The sequence below is a fragment of the Rhipicephalus microplus genome, chromosome 1, assembly GCF_043290135.1.
Source record: "Rhipicephalus microplus isolate Deutch F79 chromosome 1, USDA_Rmic, whole genome shotgun sequence".
Lineage (NCBI taxonomy): Eukaryota > Metazoa > Arthropoda > Arachnida > Ixodida > Ixodidae > Rhipicephalus > Rhipicephalus microplus.
This window is the reverse complement of record NC_134700.1, coordinates 270967565-270990589: the sequence shown is the minus strand read 5'-3', so window position 1 is coordinate 270990589 and position 23025 is coordinate 270967565. Positions and strand designations below refer to the sequence as shown.

General features: G+C 46.0%; 1 protein-coding gene across 1 annotated transcript in view; it reads right to left on the bottom strand.

Annotated features, from left to right (window-relative positions):
• Positions 1-23025, bottom strand: part of LOC142767283 (corticotropin-releasing factor receptor 1-like) — a 252161-nt gene that overhangs the window by 66523 nt on the left and 162613 nt on the right. The window contains exons 6-7 of the mRNA XM_075868675.1: positions 3611-3767; positions 453-583 (exon numbers count right to left, since the gene is read on the bottom strand). Coding sequence (XP_075724790.1) covers positions 453-583; positions 3611-3767 — 288 coding nt within the window. The remainder of the gene's footprint in view (positions 1-452; positions 584-3610; positions 3768-23025) is intronic.

The window sequence follows — 23025 nt, the reverse complement described above, 5'->3', positions numbered from 1 at the left end:
GGTGCCGAAGTTTCCTCTACTCTACTTACAGGAAACTTTATGACACATACCGCAATAGGTAGCATTATCATGACGCCATTACAAAGTCATCGTGATGTTACGTAATGTGAGGCCACAAGGTGAGGTAATCACATGAGACTGTTACCGGGTAAAAGGTGGGCCGATCATGGAGGCCGTGCAAAAGCAGCGGAGGTGCAAAAAGCTTCAGTGCCTCTGATCTTGGAGGTCATGCTAAACCACGTTCAGGGTAGAAATCTCTCAGATGGGGGGGCGGGAAAAATGAATGCGTCGACTGCGAAGAAACTTCGAGTCGTTCAAGGCGAATGCATATAAGAACCCTATGAGTTTTTTTTTTCTTTGCTGACAGTGGCGCCATCTGTTATTTTTTCTTGACTCGACCCCCACAACAGTTATTTCAAGCACACAATGTGTATGAGAAACATAAAGCTCACCAGGAGGGCGACCATCATGGGACCGCTGATGATCCAGACGAAGACGGAGTTCCCGTAGCCGCGCCAACAGTGACTCCGCATGCGGGACTCCATGACGAAGCTCCAAGCCAAAACGCAAAGGGCTGGCAAGCCTGCGCATGAAGAGAGAGCGCGATTAGTACATCTCACTATGAATGTACTATGGTGAATTAAAATTACAAGGTATTGTTGCCTGTGCTCTCACACAAGAAAAAAAGACGTGAAATCAATGGCAGAAAACACACACACGCAATGGTAAAACACTGTTCTAGCAATTAGGTCCACCTTTTCTGTGCCCTCAGAAAAAACCGATGCAGAGGAACAAAAAAAAAAAAAGTCCGATGTCCATTCCAGCACTCATCGCCAGTAGTTGGGAGCAATCGCTAAATCGTTTTTTAATAAAAGCTATTATACATAAGAGTATATTTCCGAAAAAAAGTCTACTGATGGGGGTATTCTTTATAAATGCGAGATCATTGTGGAGGGCAACAATGGATAAAATACGGCTTAAGATACGACGATTCGAAAACCCTTGTAACTATTGTATCATTGTAACTATGTAGTGACGTCATGTTTGATATCATGATGTAACGTGATCCCGTAACGACTATTACGTCAATGTCGTATGCATACCCACTGTGGTAGCAAAGCGAACAATTAATGTATCGCATAGCTCTAAGCTCGATACTTCGGGATCGACTCCCGGACACGAGGGCAGTGGTTTTGTTGAAGCCGGAATGAAAAGAAAAACATTAAAAAACGTGCTTTTACATTTACGTGCACGTTAAGAAAATCCAGGTGGTAAAAACTATTTGGTTGTATACTTTGACGTTATACTGTAATATACTGAAATATTTTTATACCTTTACATTCAACATTATTTAAATTTTGTTACGTACTTTTACGTTAAAACCAGTACGAATTTACCACCTGTGGAAGGCTTCATATTTTATCGTATTTTCGATTCGGAAGACCGCAGCTTCTTTTTTACATATACTTCTAATATGCGGCTAAACATTAGCAGACAATTCCTAAACACGCTCTTATGAAATGGGAACACGGAAACGTTTCTTTTCACAGTGAAGTTGTCTCATAGTCTACCTTGTGTAGACGTAGCACGAGCAGCTGCAGTACTATATCAAACTACCTTGTGGGTGAAGTCGGTGATGCATATTTTCATTAAAAAAAATATCAAGCGCCATCTTCCGAACGTCGGTCCTGTCGTGTTCTCCTGTGCGCTGCGTTCAATATATTGTCTAATATCCTTAAAAATGAAAATTGGTAGTTGTAGTAATTGTCACCAAGCTTCATTGACGAGGGGGGCGTCAATAAATAGATAAACGAAGCAAAATTATTAGAACGATGGCAACGATTGAAATTAATACTACTAATTGATTTTTATGCAAGCATAGCTTTTCTCTATATTTAAGATGCCGATTATGCTGAAAATTATTTCGACCATGACTTTTTTTTGTACCAAGAGTAATCATTATCACTATAACAGGTTCACTGTGAGACAGCGTGTTCGGTTGCTGTTATTTCTATGCTGTTGTTATGAGTATACCGCAGGAATTTCACTCTCGTTCTCGTCAAAACTGCAGGTGACTGCTGTGGCATCGCGCCGCCTCAGCAGTCTCCTGCCGTCGCATCTTTTTACGCTAGCATAAAATTTATTTTATTTTCCTCTCTCGCTCTCGCGGAAGAAGTAATCCTACTAAAGAGGAAGAAAAAAGAGCAGTCGTTGGTGTCAAGCGCATCAGCTGCTCGAATAATGCTGACGGTTGTGACTCTCGACCATAATGAGTGCATTAGCGTGCATAGTGCGTCACATTAGCGTCAAAGAAACATCGGCAAAGCATTCCCTCCGGGGAGAGAGAAAAGTGTTGCGAAGAGGACGCAACCTGCGTGGTACTTTCGGCATCGTTTTAACCTGCCGTACCGTATACCCCGAGAACAATGCTTGCTTGCCCAAATGCGTGTGTTCGTTCTTCGTGGGGGCGAAAAACCGCTGACCACGGGATAAACAGATCAGAGGGAGTCATTTGCCTCGAAATGAATCGCGAATGGGGCTCGCCTGCAATATGTTTCTCCAGCACGAAACTTATATGCACTGCCGACCATGCAGGGAAGTGCTGACCTATAGGTAATGGGCGTTATATACATGGGTGCATCGTATGTACGCTGCGGAGTGATAATCTTATTTTAAGTTAGGGTAATCACTTTGTGTCTAGCCGTCCGGAAAGCATTTACATTCACACAAATTGAATAAAAATGAGACAGACAGACACATACATACAGACAGACAGATAGATGTACCTATTTTCTCACGTAGACGGACACATATTCCATTGCAATAATGTGTAATGTTAATAATATTGAGCGATCTAATGTTGCCACCCTCTCTCTCTCCTTTACTTACCGACATAGCAATACAGTTTTTTTGTGTATAGAGGGCTTTTAGGATTTTGCTTTGTTGTACCACCACGTTTAATTATAGAATTGAAGACAGTTATTGCAACCCTCCATTAACATCAAGGGTTGCAGTCTACTTTATAAGACTGTCGAAGCCAAACTGTACTATGTGAACATTTGCATTTGGAAACTTTCTAAGTGTGCGCGGAGAACGCTGCTAAGCGTGCGAGCGCACTAGTTGTCCTCTCTCTTATTCTTCCGTTCTCCATTATTTTGCAGTCACCTCTACCTTCTTGGAGTAAGGTATGGCCTCGTTGACCTCATTGCCTTTCTTTTCACTTTGTCTCTCTAAGTGTCTCTTTTTTCTTCTCTCAGCGAAAGGCAGCAAACTGAATGTTCCTTTTTTTTTTTGTTCCCGCTCTACATTGCCACACATTATTTCTCTGCCTGACAGAAACGTTCGTTTAGTTCAGTCGACGAAACAACGTCGACAATTTTTTCGATGTCATAAGCTGCGAGAGATTATAATTGATGAATATACCATGCAGCAGAAGTGAGCTCCCATAATGGAACCAGGATATTTTCATTAGTCGTCATTTCTTGCATGCTATTCATGAAATTTCTGTTCTACGAAAAAAAAAGAAAAACAAGAAAGTACTCCCAGTCGCACGATAAGTGTACACTGAAATGAAGACACCGCCTTACTAAGGTGTTTTTAAAACACTCACCCCATCCGATGAGATAGTAGAGCTTGAAGGGTGCGTCTTGTTGGAACACGGAAACAGCGATGCGAGAATGAAGCAGAAGACCCTCGACGAACATCCAGTTGATGGACGCCATGGCCGCGTACAGCTTCAGCGACAGCACGCTTTTGCAGAGCCAGTCCTGCACCGAATGTTGAGCGCTTTCAGGGTTCGGTAAGATGTTTCAAGATGTTTTTTTTTCTTGCCCATCGGTATTGTAGCGTGGAACAGTCTACCCATAGCATCATTTACCCTTTGCTGACAGCACTATAATTCATTTATCCACTAGCCGGTTTCCGAAGTTAGCTCGTAGATATTACGGTTAGATAATTCACGTGATATTTCATTTGGACGCTGTATAAGTGGTGTGTAAGTGCAGAGTTTTACTGCGTGATTATGGAATTCGCTGAAACGTTGTGATCGGGTGTCATCGCCATGGTGTCTTTGATCTCATTTCCAGTGTTCGCCAGCGTCTGGAACGGGCTTGTAGGAGGCGTATACGCAACGACCACCGAAGCGCTAGTTTTGCATTAGAGGGTTCCTGCAACGTTTCATAATATATTCGTCAAATGACTTCAACAACAACAAAAAAAGCTTATGCCTTGCGAATTGAGGGCTGCGGACATTTTAGATACGAAGCAGGTCTTAGATTAGTTTGTGTAATAATGTCCATCCGTACGAACACGCCACGAACTGCAGGTGTTGGCGCGGTGCCAAGTAGGTCCTGGCGCTGCTGCACCTTGACATCACTCTCTCCTTCACCGGCCGTGCGCTGTCCGCGGCGCCCGCAGCCACGGCCTCGTCCGTTCGCCTACAAGACCCTTCGTGACCACCACTCGCTACACCACGGACTCGTCGGTGGTGTAGCGAGTGGTGGTCGCTACACCTAATGCGCACCTAATGTACGCGTTGAAACATGTCTGTACACGTCACCCTCAACACCTACTCCAGCCAGCGCTTCAAATGAATTTTCCAGCGCAAACCGCAGCGCCTGCGTTAGCGCCATTCAACCCGTGTGTAACCGGGTGCTGCTCATCATCCCATCAGGGTTCCCTTAGCGGAGATGGTCCACGTATTTAGAATTCCTAAAGTGCGAGGGGAGTTCCAAAGATTTGTTGCAAGCTTTAAGCGCTTTGTCTCTTTTTTTCTCTTCTTACAAGCGAGCGCGCAGAAAGCTACGTATGGGAGGGGAATGACAAGTCGGCAGAAAGATGCGCTCAGCACGCTTCATGACTTTGAATCATTTTCTTCTTTTTTATGCGATCGTGTGGCTTACGTTCAGTGCGATCGCGAGCGTGAGCACGCAGAAACGTGGCGGCACCCGTGGTGTCCGTGGTTCCTATGCAGGTCACGATGCTCAAATCATCCAAAAGCCATTGCATTATGACATGCTCATTTCAGTTTAAGCTTCATTTACCAAGACGAAACAATTTCTAGCTAGCTTTGAGAGTTTATTGTGGGTTCAAGGCTGAGTTCTGCGGACTGATGATGTTTAACTCACGTGTTCTCAGGTGCCTTGACTACCAATCGGCAACGTTTTGTGACCATGCTGAATAAAGTGCTGCAGGACCCCCTCGAAGTTTCACGCTGTCAGAATCTTGACATGAGCAATCTTTCACGTCATCTTAACATGTTGTACTAGAGAGGGCTTCTGTTCCACAACTACAAAATTCTACGATATCACCATATTTTTGCCTTAAATTCACCGTGTGCATGTGCTACATCGTGATGATGGGTGGAGCGCACAGCATCCAAAAAGTACACCAGACGAAAGCTTCTTGAACAAGAGTGTTTTGTTGGAGGCGGCTATCGTTCTTATAGCCACCGTGAAACGATATCAAGTACAATCGGGTACGACTCAGTGCAAGCACAAATAAACGCTATCTCTAACAGTAGGCAGTTATGCGCGCACATATAGCGCGATTTACTTTGCAGCAACATGGCTTATAAGTGTTCGTACACCACGAGCGCATGTAAAACTAATATAACACGGTTCATATGTATTCTCTGCAAGCGTGAGTGCTTAGCCTGGGAGTTATGGCACTCATATTCGTGTCGTGGGGCAGGGCTCCAAGCCCAGTCATAATAAAGAAAATTTATTTACTTTTGTTCATTAATTTGTTTATGGCGATGATCGTTCTCCGGTACGGAGCGCAGATGAAGAGTCAGAAAGCTTTTTCTGGATTAGGCAGAGTGTTCTTCAGACGTTTAACAACCTATTTGTGTCACCACTAGCTGCTAATATTCAATATTCAGAAGGCTCAATCCTTTTTTTTACATACGCAACAGTTGTTAGTGGTAAATATTTTGCACTGTCGCAATACGTGGTCACTGTAGCTTAAACGGAACGAAAGCTTAAGCGCACCGAGCACCGACTGACAGTCTAAGCCGGGCTCGACGGCTCCAGCCAGGAATGCAACTTGGATCATTTTAAGCTTGTATTAACAAATGATCTCGGTGCTATAGTAGATTCATTAGTGAACAGAAGCGGGAAGCTCGAGGGAGTACGGCAGAGCTGGCCGGGTTTCATAAATTATGCTCTCGGCTACGTAAATAATCGCACATCATTATAGAGGACGCCTGTTATCTATAGGCGCAGTTCATCCTTTTTATGCCGACAGGGGACAACGTTGGGAGTAACGCTATTACCGCGACGATCATTCTCTCACTAACGGAAATACCTGCGCACGCGACTAATTCCAAACATTAAGCCACAACAAAATGAAAACACGTGCTAAAACTGTTCGACACGAGCAATGTAATGATGCCAGGTGTGATTCCGTGGAAGTTACGGAAAACGCTGCGTTGAAACGACAATGACAGGCTGGAAAAGGCCCGGTTACTGTTAGAGAAAGCACAACCAAATAATTAATAGCTATGCTCCCATTTTACTGTTCTCCAGTACAGGTGCATGAACTACATGTAAAAAAACGCAGTGCAAGTACAAATAAAACCTTTTTGAGTCAGCACTTTCGGCTGTTGATCGATGCTGTGATTATTGCTTCACTAGCACACCGAGCGATTGACAGGTGCCTCGGAAGGCAGCCGAACATGGTAACCCCCTGGCGTAAAGTAATTATGAAAGCGGACACATGTCTTCAGTAATGTGCTTTACCCAAAGACATGGGCAGCTGGATTAAATAAGTCGCTGAAAAGGGAAAGTGCTCGAATGTGTGTGCGAATAACGGGAAAGCCACAGCGAACCAATGAATCGACAATCTGCTTTGTTAGCGTGGACAAAAATATGATTTCTGTGGCACCTTCACCGTTAGTAACGTTGCAACTATTTACTGGAACCTCCGTTCATTCAGAGATGGTGTGCGTGTGTGTGTGTGTGTGTGTGTGTGCGTGTGTGTGTGTGCGTGTGTGTGTGTGCGTGTGTGTGCGTGTGTGTGTGTGTGCGTGTGTGTGTGCGTGTGCGTGTGTGTGTGTGTGTGTGTGTGTGTGCGTGCGCGCGCGCGAAAGAGCAAGAGAGGAAACGAGGAGGGAATAAGCGCGTCAACTACGTGGGAGTCCTCTATTTTACCCTGCGCTGAGGTTGATTGATATAATGATTGATATGAATATTGTAACGTCCCAAAACTACCATATGTATATGAGAGACGCCGTAGTGGAGTGCTCTGGAGACTTCGACCACCTGGGGTTCTTTAACGTGCACCCAAATCCGAGCTCACGGGCATACATTTCCGCCTCCGTCAGAAGTGCAGCCGCCACAGCCGGGATTCGATCCCGTGACCTACGGATCAGCAGCCGAGTGCCTTCACCACTAGACCAGCGCGGCAGGACCCTTTTAGACCATAATCTTCAATATGGAAAAAATTTTCAGTATTCGTATGCGGTTATTAACAGTGAAGCCGCTGTATGCGAAGAGGTGGGCGGATCGTGGTTCTGCAGCTCGAGGAAACTAAAATGTCTCCGAGACATACAAGCCACGTCTTTGTGTTTGTCTCTTTTCGCTTCACGGTGAAAATCGGCAAACACGGACAAGATACAACAAGTGCACCTATGAAGGCGCACTGAAATTTTGTCATTGGAAGCATGTGCAGAAAATATATTGTCCTTTGAAGCAAAACGTGGGTGCGGGCCAGTTTGGGTACCACTGCAAGAGTGAGTACAGTGCAAGATCGAGAGCAACGATCGACACAGTGTAGGGTAAAATGCTACGCCTGGGTGGCGCTTCAATCGTGCAAAGCAAGTTGCATACGTTCAGAGGAAAAATGGGAAAACGTGATAATTAAAAAAAAACACGTGCGATATGCCAACCGCGATGTTACTGGCTGGGACAAACTGCTGGCGAGCACTGGGTTTAGCTACTGCATGCCAAATGTTCTTGAGACTTGCTACTTCGTATGTTCTTGTAACTTGCTCTTTCGTTATTCGTATTTTAGCTTTTTCTTTGTATTAACATTGGACATCCCGCCAGCGGTTTACTACCTTGGGACTTCCTTCTGCGTACTTACTCACAATGTACATTTCTGGCGCTAATAAAAAAAACATTAATTGATTGAATGAAGGAAAACTAGAACAAATCTGCGCCCTTATCGTTAGACCATTGGGCACTCTCGCTAACAATCCAATGAATATTGGCACGTGCCTATTCTGTATGGACTGTGAGAATCAAGGGCTCCCTCCCCTCTTGGTGCCTCGCTTTCCTGCTGGCGTAAGCGCTGGCCCTGTGCGGCTCGGGCGTCGGAAACATGGCCACCATGGTTTCGCCGACAAGCCTTTTTGTCTGGTGCAGGCCGTGCGTCGGTTTTCCCTGCACGGAGACACGGGTCCGAACTTTCCCAGAGAACGCTTCCCACCTCACGTCATGCTAGCACCTGTCGCGGTGCTCCGCCGATCCTCATTGGCCACTCGCGATAGTCCATCTCCCGGTACCTTACCTTCGCCCGGCGTTTGCCCGGCGCTGGGCAGACTCACGCAGGCCTGCACGAGAGGTCGATGTGCTGCTTTAGCTTTCGGCTTCTCGTACGCGCGCTCGACTGGCGCCATTTGTGTGTGAGCGCTGGCACCTGCTGGCATGCGTACACTCGGTCGGTCTTCTGGAGCTCCCTGCCGGCCAGCGAGCCCCTGATATTTGCACTGTGTGGTGTCTTGGGTAAATAAACCCATGTTTGTTGACGGCCTGCCTTGAGCGCCATCTCTGCGCCGTGTCGAAGAGTGTATAAACCCGACCCTAGCGTTTGTTCTTAGCGAGGGCAGTGGATAGCGTCGAGTCCCTTCCTGGTCGCCTAGTAGAGTAAGCCTTTAGCAAACCTATCCCCAAAGAACAAAGCTCATGGTTAGAAGTCCAAATAAAGAAGAAAGAAACCAATAATAAATAAAGAAAATGCAGGAACATTAGTCAGGCTGTGTTCGATGGGATACTGTGCCCCGAGAAATGTTTATAGCATCTACGGAACCACGTGAAAGCATGGTATCATGGTTGCATCAGAACCGCTTAGGGCGCCTTGCTCAATAAGGTAGCTCTGTTAAGAGAGTTTGTCTTATAGATGACTCTTGCCAGTAAAAAATTCGGCAGATCCCACATACCTGGGAATTGAAGTTAGGCGAAGCATGCGCAGGGAAGGTGACCGTGTTGCAATTTTGTTAATGAGTGACACGTCATAAACTGATGCTAAATATATGTAGAGGTGTTGCCCGCACAGACATATATGTTGAACAGTTGCACATGTTTATATAACCAGTTGTTTGCATCTGCGCAACGATGCCAACTGGAACATCCGTATTGGTAATACCAGAAGCTGATATGACCATGCTGATGCTCGCGAGGATGCTGGTCCTGGACACTGCTACATAAATCAACTTCAGCGCATGACACCTAACAACAATTGACGTTAACCGGACATGACGGCTGTATCAAAGGAGTACATGTGTAATGTTTATAAAATGGTGTATACAACGCTGCAGCAACAATGGACGTTTCATGAAGATTAGTGTCCATTTGAATTGTAATTCTTTATTCTGGCATAGCTCTGTGGTAAAATGCTTCATTGCCACGCACAATGCTTGGGTTCCATTCCAGCTGAGACCTTGACATTTATTCTTTGCATTCGTCGTGTCGACGCTACCGATGCCGGGTGTTTCTTAACACACGCGCGTTAAAATTGCCCATGTGTGTTTTCGTCTTTCCTGGGTATACGTGCTAAGTGTCAATCACCTGTGGCACATACCCGCATACCAGCGGCACATACCCACCCGTGGGTATGTGCCACTGTCTGGCGGGAAGTGTTGTGTTGGACGACGTATGCGACGGGATTGTACATTATTCATATGTCTTGACCAGCGCGTCATACTCGACAAACCATCTTACCCTCGCATGCCAATTTTGGTTCACGCCAAGTCAAGGGGTGACAACGAGAGCACTCAAACGTAAGCGGGTAGACAGATAGATAGATAGATAGATAGATAGATAGATAGATAGATAGATAGATAGATAGATAGATAGATAGATAGATAGATAGATAGATAGATAGACTCAAAGTAGCCGAAGTTCGCTAAGAAATGCTTAGCATAAACAAAAATGCCTATTAAAACAAATATGCTGCAACAGCGATGATATGAAGCCATGAATGACAACGTTTAGACTGTCGCTAAACATTAAAGCAGCCGCCTTTGTTACTGCGTTATAGTAATGGCGGTAAACTATGATAATTCAGCATGATGCATGGCTCGGCGTAACCCGCATTCCTTTGACTTAAGTGGCGTAGCATACCGGTTATTGCGAACTGGTTAAAGCCCCTGCCTTTCTTCTTTACCATTTTTAAAAATATAACCAGATGTATCCTACCATGATAGCACTATCCTATTTCTTTTTTTCTCTCTGTTCATCCATTAATCTCTTTTCGAAAGCAGGGTAGCGAATCGGAAATGCGTCTAGTTTTCCCACCTGCCTTTCCTTCCCTTCCTCTTTTTTTACAAGCATCACGTGATCACCTGCTGCGCCAGCTTGGTGATTGAAATATAACCACTGCAAAGTGGATTATGCTTTTGCTTGTTGAAGTACCACATTAATATTTCATGAATTGCTCAATGAGTAACCTATAAAGTTGTTGCTTCAGGGAAGCGGCTGGCATTATACATTAATAACAACACCCACTTTGCATACGTACGCATTTGAATATGACTTGAAAAGAGATAAAAAGATAAAGGCTAAGAACGGCAGTCTTTACGTCGAGTGAAACAACAAATACAAGAAAGTTGCTGATTCGAGCCTTGAGGTAAATCGAATTCGCCTGAAACAGATTGGTAAACTCGCTTGCGGCATCGCCGTCCGGATTGACTTTTCACAATGGGCCCCCCCCGTCTGCGCCTCGCCTTCAGAGTAAGCGAATAGAGCCTGCGAAGCGATTTACCGACGAGGCAAACGTGACCGAAGGGATTAAGTTGATCGTAGTCTGACGGCTGACATTAGAAATGTACCGAAATTACATAGAAAAACGGCCATTCTATTACCACGATGCCCGAGTAAACTGAAAACGCCTACGTAGGCGATGCATATAGGCTCCCCCGCGATTCGCATACAAAGGCGAATTGACTCCATCGTATGCTTAATTTTATCCTAGTTCTGCGCATTACTCCCTTATGGCATGCTTTCCTGCGCACGTTACGAGAAAAACTGCGTAGCTACCATGGCTTGATACGCAACACAGAGCCAGAGCCAGACTGTACGCGATAGTTGCAGTAGTTCGCAGCGAGTGCTCCCAAAAGCCGAACTCAATTTTGAGCAGGTTACCTGGCCTGCATTCAGGGTGAGAAATATTGCCGGTTGCATACTCTTGCCCGAGGCGTTTTTTTCGCCATTTTCTACGCGCATTTCTTTATCGTTCACTACTGAAGAAAATAACCACAAAACTTGCTGCGAAGTATACCACCCATCTTCGTTTCAGGGCACGGGCCTCTAAACCAGAGTTCAGAGACGGGATAGTGGTTTCTTTATCGCCTGCACTGTCCTTTCAAGAAGCGCTATCTCCTCCCCACAATTCATTTATTCACAAAACTTGTAAAATGTCAGCCCTAAGTGGTAAGCGAGTCGGCAATTGGCACTTTTAGACCACACACAGCTGTCTCCCCTTGCGCAGTTGCGATCACAGAAAGCGAAGTGAAATCAGTTGGCCAATCCCTCACAGCGGGCACGCGCAATAGCGTTTTCTAAATACACCAGAAGGAACTATAACGCTAGTTTCTATGGGAGCTGCAATGCACGGCGCTTCAGCGAGCATGGCAATGATGGGTAGTACACGTATTTGTCTAATCTTTGTACTTCTGGCCTGCTTCTGGCTCCGCGTGCGTTCATGTGGCTTCGAGCTGTTTTCTCACGAAACGAAAACCAGCAAATGTTCAGCGGTTGCACTCCACCACCTTATTTTTTTAGCCGGGCTAACCATTTCGAATCGGGTCACGAAGTTCAAAGGGGTTCGTTCTTTCCTTCAAAACAAAACCGAAACCAGCAATAAACGAGACCGCAAATACGATTTGCTGCCCGCAAGTATACGAACCCTCGGCAAATCCGTGTACTACCAATCATTCCCATGGTCGCTGAACGATCGCAGCGCCTGAGTACCCTGTAGTTAGTTTTAGCAAACTTTATGGTATGCCCCACAGGCTACAGGTGAACAAGAACAAGATCGCGCATGATAGTAATGTGATACATGGCAGAATGGGCATAGTAAAACAAGGTATACGCGATGATGCGCAACAGTCATCTTACGTATACATCGACCAATCGAGAGCTTATTTCATGGTGACGTCTCGTGAACAAGCTACTGGCGCCACGAATTGGACCTCAAACGCCCGGGCTGAATTACGTGCTCATTCTTCGCATTTGATTTTATGATATGCGGGGTTTAACGTCCCGAAGCCACAATATGATTATGAGAGACGCCGTAGTGGAGGGCTCCGGAAATTTCGACCACCTGCGGTTCTTTGACGTGCACCCGAATCTGAGCACATGGGTTTACAGCATTTTAGCCTCATTTTAGCCTCCGTCGAAAATGCTCATTTTCCATCGAAAATGCTCATGGACGTGCGTGCGTGCGTGCGTGCTTGCGTGAGTTACTCATCCTTCCAGCGTGAATATGCTTCGCGATATCAATATATACATCTGAGTGAGTGCTTGCCCTCGAAATGTTGCGAACCACTCGTGTGGGGTTATTAGTTGTTGCGACCGCGCAGGACACGGTGCATGTAAAAAACAGGAAAAGGGAGTTGTTTCAACGCGAGAGGGTTAACGAGCTCGTTTCCCAGAAATTTCGGCGCCGGCGTCGGTATAGCTCACGCCTTGCACGTCGTTGGTTGTGATCAGAAAGTCATCTTGTCCGCGACCAAGAAATCGAGAAAGATGCAAACAAAATAACTAAAGAAACTCTGGGCCTGAACAAAGATCGAAACCAGGCCGTCTGCGTCGGAAGGAGGTGTTCCACGACAAAGCCACAATACGTGTTGAAACTGCTCTGGAAAAAAAAATAAAATGCCATATATAAGTGCTACGTAGTGAATTCTTTGAAAGGGTTCTCCGTAAAACGTCATTTATTGCGTGGCAGAAGTGTAGAATCGTGCCGGGGGTCAAAATATGTGAATTCGCCTTTACCATTTTCCTGTGCTGCACTCTGGCGTTGTAGTGTTTAGTAAGGGCCGGGAAAAGTGACATCGCTGGAATGAAGGCCTCCGAGACCAGGGGGTGTATTGCGACTATTCAGCTAGGGACGGGCCCTTGTACCGCAGCATCGTGGAAAAGGTGGATTGAGCAACAAGTGTGTCTTGTAGGGGCCACCTATTACAAAGCGCTCAGACGTATAGTGCAGTCACTGACGCTTTTGTGCCAACTGGACGTGTCATCATCGTTTATACAACTTACACATCTGTGTAAATGATCATTAGTGTGTGTCAGCTTGAGCTCGTATCGAATAACGTGATCAGTCATGAGTGGTGCAGGTGCGTAGTCACTATATTTGATTGTGATCAGCAGCAGAACCATCAAGGAAGGGGGGAGTGATTCTTAAATGAAAAGACAAGAAAAGTGAGCCCCGTAACTGTCTTTCAGGGGGAAGACACCTCAACAGTAGCTCACGAGGGATGGGGTAAGGAGGGATTAAAAGAATAGGAATAAAAGGTATAGAGATAGAGAGAGCGGAAGGAGAGAGCGAGACGCAGGGCCAGCCACATACGGAAGTAAGGAGAAGATAGGAAAGATGGACATGGTCGCAGGAGTCCGAGGACGGGGCACCAGTCGGCGAGAGCTCTTGTCGGCGTCAGGAGATGGGGTAGAGTGAGCCAGTCGGCAGAGCTGGCCAGGCCCAGCAGAACCATCAACAAAGTGAATAGCTTGGTATGGTTCGCGTGTGGCCCTTCGGACGCGCATCGGGGGCACTTCGCGGATCTTCATAATGAATGATTATGGCATAGTGGGCACTCTGGGCTTGCAATTGGCATTCAATGACCCTTTGGAATAGTCATTGTTACGCGCACATTCGTTGGTTTCGTTCCGGCATGGATGAGTACTGATTCGAGAACCAAAGCAGGCTAGCTGTTCAGAAGACAGTGTGCATGAGACCCGATTACGCTATCGTCGTCTACTCTTGAAGGGGAAGCTCGAGCGTCCTCTAAATTTTTTGATAAGGAGGAGTGGCCGGATAATGAAGATGAACAATTGCGGGACGAGAAATACAAGGATGACTGAAAGCAACGCTTGATTCTCTATTTGTATTCACGCTGGGCCATAACTCAGTGGAGCAGGGGCCAGTGCCGCACGGATGCAAGCCTCAGTAATTGCTTGTTGTAGCCCATTCGCTGGCTTGCTACCGAGGACAAAAAGATAAAGAAAGAAACAAAGAGCTATCTTTTAGCGATGTAGGTTGCGCCTGTTATCCATCATTTCAAACCGGGCACATAAAGCGCGTGGCGTTTTCATTAAACGAGGACCGACGGATGCTCTTCTATAAATTGCCGTGCATGCGCTGTGCCGGTCACCACTCGGGCACGCGAAATAGTTATCCCGGTACGTTGTTGTTGTTGTCATTCTCTCTTCGTCCGAGATGGAGTATCGGTTGTTTTTCTTAAGCTCTCATGTACGAAAGAATACAAGCAAGATACTTCTCTGGAACCACAAGAACGGCAACGTACCTTCTGCCAGGGGCCACAGCTGAATGGCAGTGCCTGCCAGCGCCCAGTTTAAGCCATGCCGCTGGCATGAGATGGGACAGAGAGAAGCTGAACAGAGTAAAACACACAAACTGCCAACAACAACAACAACAAACACCACAGAGCCCATTGACAGCATGCGTGAGCATCTGCGACTCGTCTCGAATGAAACGAGTAACAAACAGGTGACCTAGTGTCCGACGTGGTCTAATATAGTAAATGCAACGCGACGCGAACCATGCCAGGCCCCGTCGCGGTACTCAGCTGCTGACCCGTAGGTCACGGATCAAATCCTGGCTGCATTTCCGATGGAGGCGGAATTGTTGTAGGCCCGTGTGCTCAGATTTGGGTGCACGTTGAAGAACCCCAGGTGGTCAAAATTTACGGAGCCCTCCATCATGGCGTCTCTCATAATCATAAGGTGGTTCTGGGACGTTAAGCCCCCCATATCAATCTATCAATCGACCCATGTCATAAGTCGGCGCCGGGGCTCTATACATGCGAACCCGGCCTCGTTAGTGTTTGTGTGTTTGTTTATGAGCATGAGCGTGCAAGTAATCGACTCACCTATAGCTGTCCGGCGCATGGTCCACAAAAATGCCTCTATCGCGCTGAGTGCGTAATTTATTAAAACTGTAGACGACGCTCGACACCAGGAACAACCTATTGCTTGTACATTGAAGTCAAGTGAACGGCATACAGCAGCTGTGGTCATCTATGGAAGTTTACGTTGTATTCGAAATTTGTGAGTATAGGGTGGAAAAGAACGTTATTGTCCACGCGGGGTTAGTGTCACTACTTTGTTCATCGATAGTGAGAGCCGTGTCAAACGTCTCACACCCTATGACGGTAACCGCATTTACAGTTCCGTGAGTGCTGGGATGCTACTAGCATTGGCTCTTGCTCTCTGTTTTGTTAATCTGGCCCGGATTTTCGCAATTTATCATGTTTTCCTATTTGTATGCTTTCTTTATTTTAATTTCTTTTATTTTATTCAATTTAATTATAGAGCTCACTCTCACAAGATGCGGAACATATATTGAGCAATGATAATTTAAGGGAGAATAAAAAAATTGTGTTTATACGATGTGTAACTTCGGCATTTTATTTATAAATTTGCTTTGTGTGTATACAATTTTTAACGAGCCAACCTGAACATTGAGTAACGCCCTTGTAGCGTTCAACACTTAAAAAGAACGCTGTTGTTATTTGTTGTTATTAGTAATTATTTCTTAACTTATAATAATAAAGGAGGTCCCGCCTGCGGTTTGTAACCTTAAAACACCCTTCCGGTTAGTTGAATCTCAATGTGCTGCATTATTGACGTCTATAATAGGAATAATTGATTGAATACAAATATGTGGATGATGATTGAAGGAGGAGAGAAAGTTATGACACAAAGTGCAAATAATAGTGCAAACTATAAATGAAAAAAAGTGATCGCCAATGGAACAATTTTTATTTAATTTCATTTTATTACCTTAAAGACCCCTCTAGGAGGTTTTACATAAGGGGTACATGTAGAGAAATTATACAAAATGGTAACCACATATATGTTATTTTTGAGGCTGGTAATGTGTTACACTTCACAAGAATAAGGTCGGGCAGGTAATGGCATCAATGCTGCGGAAAAGGTCGTTCTATTCAGAAGATGAACAACGACTACACGAGAACGCAGGGCTGTCATTCGCGTGATCCTTGTTCCATTGGCGCTATGATTTTTTGTTACTCAAGTCATGAACCAATCGTCTCGCCCCAGTGAAACGTCTTTCTAAGGCGAGGCAATTAATTTCGCATCAATGAAGACAAGAAAAGAGGCTGCACATTATAGATACATTGCTCTATTTGCTGTCTTATTTATGCCCGAGCCATTCCTATCTTCATAACTTCATAAGCTATGAGAATGCATGCAACGGTGACGATCGTTGCTGGGACCCGTATATACGCCGGGCTTTTCTGTGGGATAGATTGATGGAATTACGAAAGAGGCACAGACATTATAACGAAAAGAAGGCAGGAGCATTACTTTTATGAGAATGCGGTTGGCCGATCTCGCCAGGAAATGGAGACAAAATTGGGGGTTGCTGCCATTGCCCCAGTTTTGTACGAGTTGCGTGTGGTTAGCCTCTGTCCTTGTGGTGGACTTAGACGCGGATACGACTCCCCACTTACTCTCGAACACGTTCACTCGGCCGCACGCCAGTAATGGTTCGAATGTGCACAGTGCTTCTTTCTCGTTAACATCGGGTGTTGTTCACAGTGATAAGCTGTTGTAGTGGGCCTTGTGTTGCTCAGGCAGACCGATTAAGAGTACTGCTGCTGACGGGTAAGTCATTGATTTCCCATAAAGTACTGAATTTTACACTTTCGTATCTGGTTAAATGAAAATTTGTTTTGTTTAAAGTACGCCCTCATCCAATTTGTGAGCAAACTGTTTTAAAAATAACAGCATCGTAACCATGTGAGAGTGAGTGAGAACAGCTCTATTATGGTCCAGTGCAGACGCTGAGGTTGCCACGCGTCACCCGGCTACTCCCACGTGGGGACCGGCAGGTCTAGCCTGACGGCCCTGTCGCGGGCACACTGGACGGCCAGGATTTTGTCCTGAAGCTGTGGGCTGCGCAGAAGCGCATCTTACTCGACTTCGCTATAAGACGGACCAAGCGACCAGCACGTCCAGAGCGCGCGCGCACACACACACACACACACACACACACGCACACACACACGCACGCGCACACGCACACGCACACGCACACCACACCACACCACACCACACCACACGCACACACACCACACGCACACACACCACACGCACCACACGCACACACACAAAAGGGTCCTTGAAATTCTTTTTCTTCGTTCATGTGGAGTTGTCGGCTATTCCTGTGCCAAAATCTATAGTATGCTTTCGTGAAAGCCACTCCTCGCCGGTGATGAATGAGAGTCCACGATAAGTCTGTATAGATAACCATAATAAAACAATTTGTCACGTTATAAAACTGAGCGTGGCCTTGGTTAAACACCCCGAGTTTTCTTTGTTCTTTTCTTGTCTGGCGTATGCGCCATTTCATAATATATTACTTAAGCTATCAACTTTTTTGGTACATTAGCCTGTCTAATTATTGCCTTGTCATTATTAGGCAACCTCTGCAAACACAAGATCCACGGACAAGTGCAGCAGGAGTCGGCTAGGTTGAACGAGTGCGTCTGCACCGCGCAGCGTGACGAAAGCGTATTGGCCGTTGTAATCGATGTAGTACAGCGCGTGGTCGATTTTGTGGTCTGCGTGTTTAACAAGTGGGAGGGTGCACCGTTAGGATCGTTTTTTTTTCTGGGTTGTCTTATCTCACGCGAGCTCCTCATTAGGCGTGTCCATAAGGTCACGTCATCCTACAGGCATTGCTCAAGACATAATCAGTGACTGCCATAATAGAACTCAACTTTTTGTTCATTGATATAACGCTTGCCGATTCTAAAGCAAAAGCACTAAGTGCCTAATCCAAAGCTCACATTGAAAAACTTGGCGCGTGGATCAAAAGCTCTAGGGACCTTAGTGGCCTCGATAAGAATTGGCCCCGCCGCGGTGGTCTAGTGGCTAAGGTACTCGGCTGCTGACCCGCAGGACGCGGGTTCGAATCCCGGCTGCGGCGGCTGCATTTCCAATGGAGGCGGAAATGTTGTAGGCCCGTGTGCTCAGATTTGGGTGCACGTTAAAGAACCCCAGGTGGTCTAAATTTCCGGAGTCTCTCATAATCATATGGTGGTTTTGGGACGTTAAACCCCATATATCAATCAATCAATCGATAAGAATTAGGGTTTGCTTACTGGAATCTAAACAGAGTATTCTACGTGGCAACCAAGTGTTCGAACATACCGCAGAGCCCACCCGCCAGTACTTCCAACCACATTTGAACGTGGGGCTGTACTATCTTCATGTCGACCACGTGATATGTTGAGCGAGCTTAGCAGATTTACTATGGCCTAGAAGAAGCGTACCACCACTTGAATTGGGTAAAGTGTGGGTGATCGAGAAGCCGTCAGCTGATTACTAAGTGCTGCATTATAATTTATCATCGTCATAAAAAACAATAGGGTTCGGCTACTCCCGTGACCTCGCAACCTCGGTTATTAATTGTCATGAAGTAGCCGCGTTAGTTGAAAATAGCTTGCTAGTCGCATGACCAATTTTTTATTTTTTTACAGCAAAAGCTGTTACGAGATGAAACCCCGGATCACGGGCGGTGCCATATATAGTTGTCAGGCGCCGCCGTCACCAGTGTCCATAACATCGCACGAAATTAAAGAAAAAAGCTGGTGCCAATGACAGTGTGGCTCAAATCCTGGTTCACTGGGTGCAAGCCCAGTATTCTACCACTGAGCCACGCCGGTGCTTGGGACTTGTTGGGAAATTTGCCTTAGGCAGGCTTGATGTCGGGAAAGCAATCGCGTTAATACGACCTATAAAGCGTTTTAAAACAGCAAATGAACAACCAGTCGTCGCACAATACGAATAGCGTAACCAGTGGATCGTCAAATGCTCCAACCCATTACAAATGCTTGTTCTTGTTCACCTATTAACTGTGGCGCATGCTCACTTAAGGAATCATTCCTCATCGTCGTCAGCCACTGCATGAACAATTGTCACAGAATTTCTTGCAAGTGCTTAGCGGACAACACGCTTCTCAGAAGAATGACAAACAATAGCATAGCGAATGCCGGCCTCTGACCCTAAAATTTTTATTATTAATGCCGTAGCGGGTATCTAGTAAGTGCGCTTGCAGCAGCTACCCAATGACTGTTTAGAAAAGGCTCTGTAAGGCCGCTCTTCTGGCTTTCACTTTGACTTTGCTGCGCCTTCCACGCAGGCCGGGCGTTTTTTTTTCTTTTTTACTGTGACCTTCGCAACAAAGAAAAGGCTTTATGCAGTGTTCTCATAGTTCGATTTTGAGGCAGAATTTAGCGACATCGACTCAAAGGCATGACAGTTGAATCAAGAAGCCGTATGTCTCAAAAGCGCGAAGCAATAAAAAAGCGAATAACGCAGTTATATAAAAAAAGTTGTAATATTGTGCGTAGCACGTGCACTTGAGTCTGCGAAAAAAAAAGCTGTCCTTGTATGCATGAGCATTCGTCGAGTTTTTATATGAATTTCAGTTTCCCTTTGCTCCTTAGTTTCTTTTTAACCATGACACAAACAGCAATGGAGTAGCAGATATCGATCCCAATCACCACGTCCCTTGATATAAAGTTCGCCACGTCAAGAACAAATGTTTCGTGAAAGCTTCGATTTCCGTAAAATCAACGGCAGCAATTCAGTATTGTCTGCTCGATATCATTTTAGCGATAGGCGTTGCATTATACGACGCGCATTTATATTTGCTCGGTTTAAGAACCTTGCGAAAAAAAAAGGCTGGACCATTTTCTCGGCATGCTTAGCAACAGGTGCACAACTCGCGTGCGTTCACGGTAATCGGCATTTTGTGTTTAGGACGCCGCAAAGGCTCAAGTGTAAGTGGTGCGCGGTGGTTTCCGGTGTTGTCAACCATAAGGGAAAAGCGAAAAGTTACGTGCACCTGGAATTTTCTGAAACGAAGCTGCGGAATTCTAGACTCAATACATACTTGAGACTTCTGGAGAATTTTACATGGTGGAGTCTAACATGATGCGGGAGTGTGCCTCTCTAATCTCAGGGACTTCCTACATTTTCGCGTGGTCGCACTTCATAATTCATTGCGCAAAGCTTGATAATGGTGAAAAGGAGAAACAACACGAGCAATTTTGACCCTCCCAACTCTGGGATGATCCCCCAGAGTGGGTAATTGATTGATATTTGGGGTTTAACGTCCAAAAACTACCATATGATTATGAGAGACGCCCCCTGAGTTGGTAGGTGGCAATAATCTAAGGATTTTCATCATAATCATAATCAAACTTTTCTTCGTACTTGTCTAGCACTGCACATGGAATGATAAATCTGTACTGAGTCGCCCAATCATTATTTCTTTTGCACATAACTTAACGAGGGCCACCACTTGCATTCAGAAATAATTCCCCGCATAAAGACGTGCCAAAAGGTGTTTCTTTACTACCTCATACTCGCCAACATGAGAACCAGCTAAAAAATGACCGCAGTTTCCCGAGTGAGAACGCTGGTTAGCATGCGGAGCACATAAGTTGAACTGCGATAAATGTGGTTTGTAATTTGCGACATGCAAGTGTGTTATGAGTGAACACGCACGCACGTATGCTGCGAAAGACGATCTTTATTGATGAGACGCTTTGGGTATTTTGAGCAAGATGACTTTATGGTGCGTAAAGTGAAGGGTGAGCTGGTTGCAGCGGTCGAAGGTCGAAGTTTGCGAAGACGTGGTCGACGCACGTCCCGCAAATCGTAATCGGATGATGTTTGGCGTCGTGCGTTGCTCGTTTCAGCTAGTGCCGCGACTCCATGTAGTCGACCACCCAATCATCCTTGATGACGTCGACGTTGAAGTCGCCAACTATCACGAAGGGTCTTCATTGCGGTCGTTGTTGCAGATATTCTTCCACGGCTTCGTCGACGTACTTCTCCACGGCGGCATGCATTTTCACCAGCGACATCGGACGTGGAGCGACCGCACAAACCAACCGACGAAGGGCGGCGCGCCCAGACACTCGGTTATTTATAGCGAGCGCCGGCCCCGGCCTGCCCATGCGCGCGTTAGCATACAGCTGGCGCACGTAAAACTAAAGGTCGCTCGGCGCGCGGAGGGGAGAATCGAGCTCAGTGCGTGCTATGTTGAGAGGAGGAAGGGATGCACAGATGGCTGGCGGAGGAGGAGGGGAGGCTGCGGACGGCCACGGCGGATGACTAGCCCCTGGTATAACATGCTTCGCATGTAAAAATTCCTGGTCAATGAAAATAAAAGGAAAATTAGTCCCATTAGTCTGTTTGCGAGAAGGGTGCGATCTGTGCGGGAAGAGGGTGTGAGGTTTAGTATTAAGAGAGCATGTCTTTCAACAATGAATTGAAAGCACCTTTTTTAAAAGACGGTAGTCTTTCTTGGGGACCTTCGACGGAAAAATTTTGATCTGGCTGTCTGTCTGTACATTTGTCTGTTTGTTCGCCCTAACGATACCTCAAACGGCACCAAACGGCCAACCCCATTCGCAGCGCCCACCAATATTGCTCAAGGTTTAGCATTCATAGTTGTGCGATTGTCAATTAAAAAGCAACTATCGCGCATGTCTGAGGCGCCATAACAACACTTCTAAGTTTTGTATGTCTGCCTTTATACTAGAAGAGGTACACACAAGTAACTCTAAGGAATGTAGCGTTTATCGCGCTGCGCTGACAGTGCAACGCGATGCTCAAAAGGGTGTTTCCGACGCTTTGCTACGACGACACGGTCGTGGCACCTGCCCGTCGCTTTGAATTCTACCTCCGAGACTGGCACGCATTTCTCTCCGTGGTCACGCACGCCTTCGTTTTCGAAAATAACTGCCAGATGGCGCTTGTGTCTAACGTGCCCCGATGTGCTCGTTCGCCTCTGCTACTTGCTCGAGGCACTCTAACGCAGCGCCTCCAGAATACCCTTCACCAATTTTCTTGCGCAGAACATCAAATAAACGTTTTGTTCACTCTCTCCAGACGCAAGACTATCGTCTTTTTGAGTGGTACATATACAAATGGTTTTATGATACTGTTTGTTTTACTAAAAGCTATTATTATAATTGTTATTATTAGTAACGCTGATTATTTGCTTGATAGGTGTACAGGTGGTGAGCTTACACTCGCGTCACCAAGTTTTTTTGTTTATTTCTAATTGCCTTGTGAGGCGAAAAATTTACTTGTATCAGACAGACAGCGTGTGCCAATCTTGAAAATATCTTGATGTGGTGTTCCTTATACTTCTTTGTTAGTCATGTACGACAAACGACTCCCTGGGTGTATAACCTGTCATCGGAGTCACGCAGCAATAAACCCGTTGAAAGTTAACGCTCACGCTTTTTTCTCGTCTCCCTCCAACAGGAAGCCTCGTTTTCCCCTTTATTCTGTTTTCATTTGCGCTAAACTTTCACAACTTCATTGTATAGACCCATTCTATGTTTGTCAACACGGTAGGCTCTGAGTGACGTCATGGCGCGTTAGCTCCGCCCAGTAGTCCCAGTTGAAAGCGCGCCACCTGCCGCTATGAACACGTGACAACGAGTGGAGCAGGTGCGCAAGCTGCCTTCGAGAACAGCGCGTCGGGACGCCTCTCGCATGTTTACAA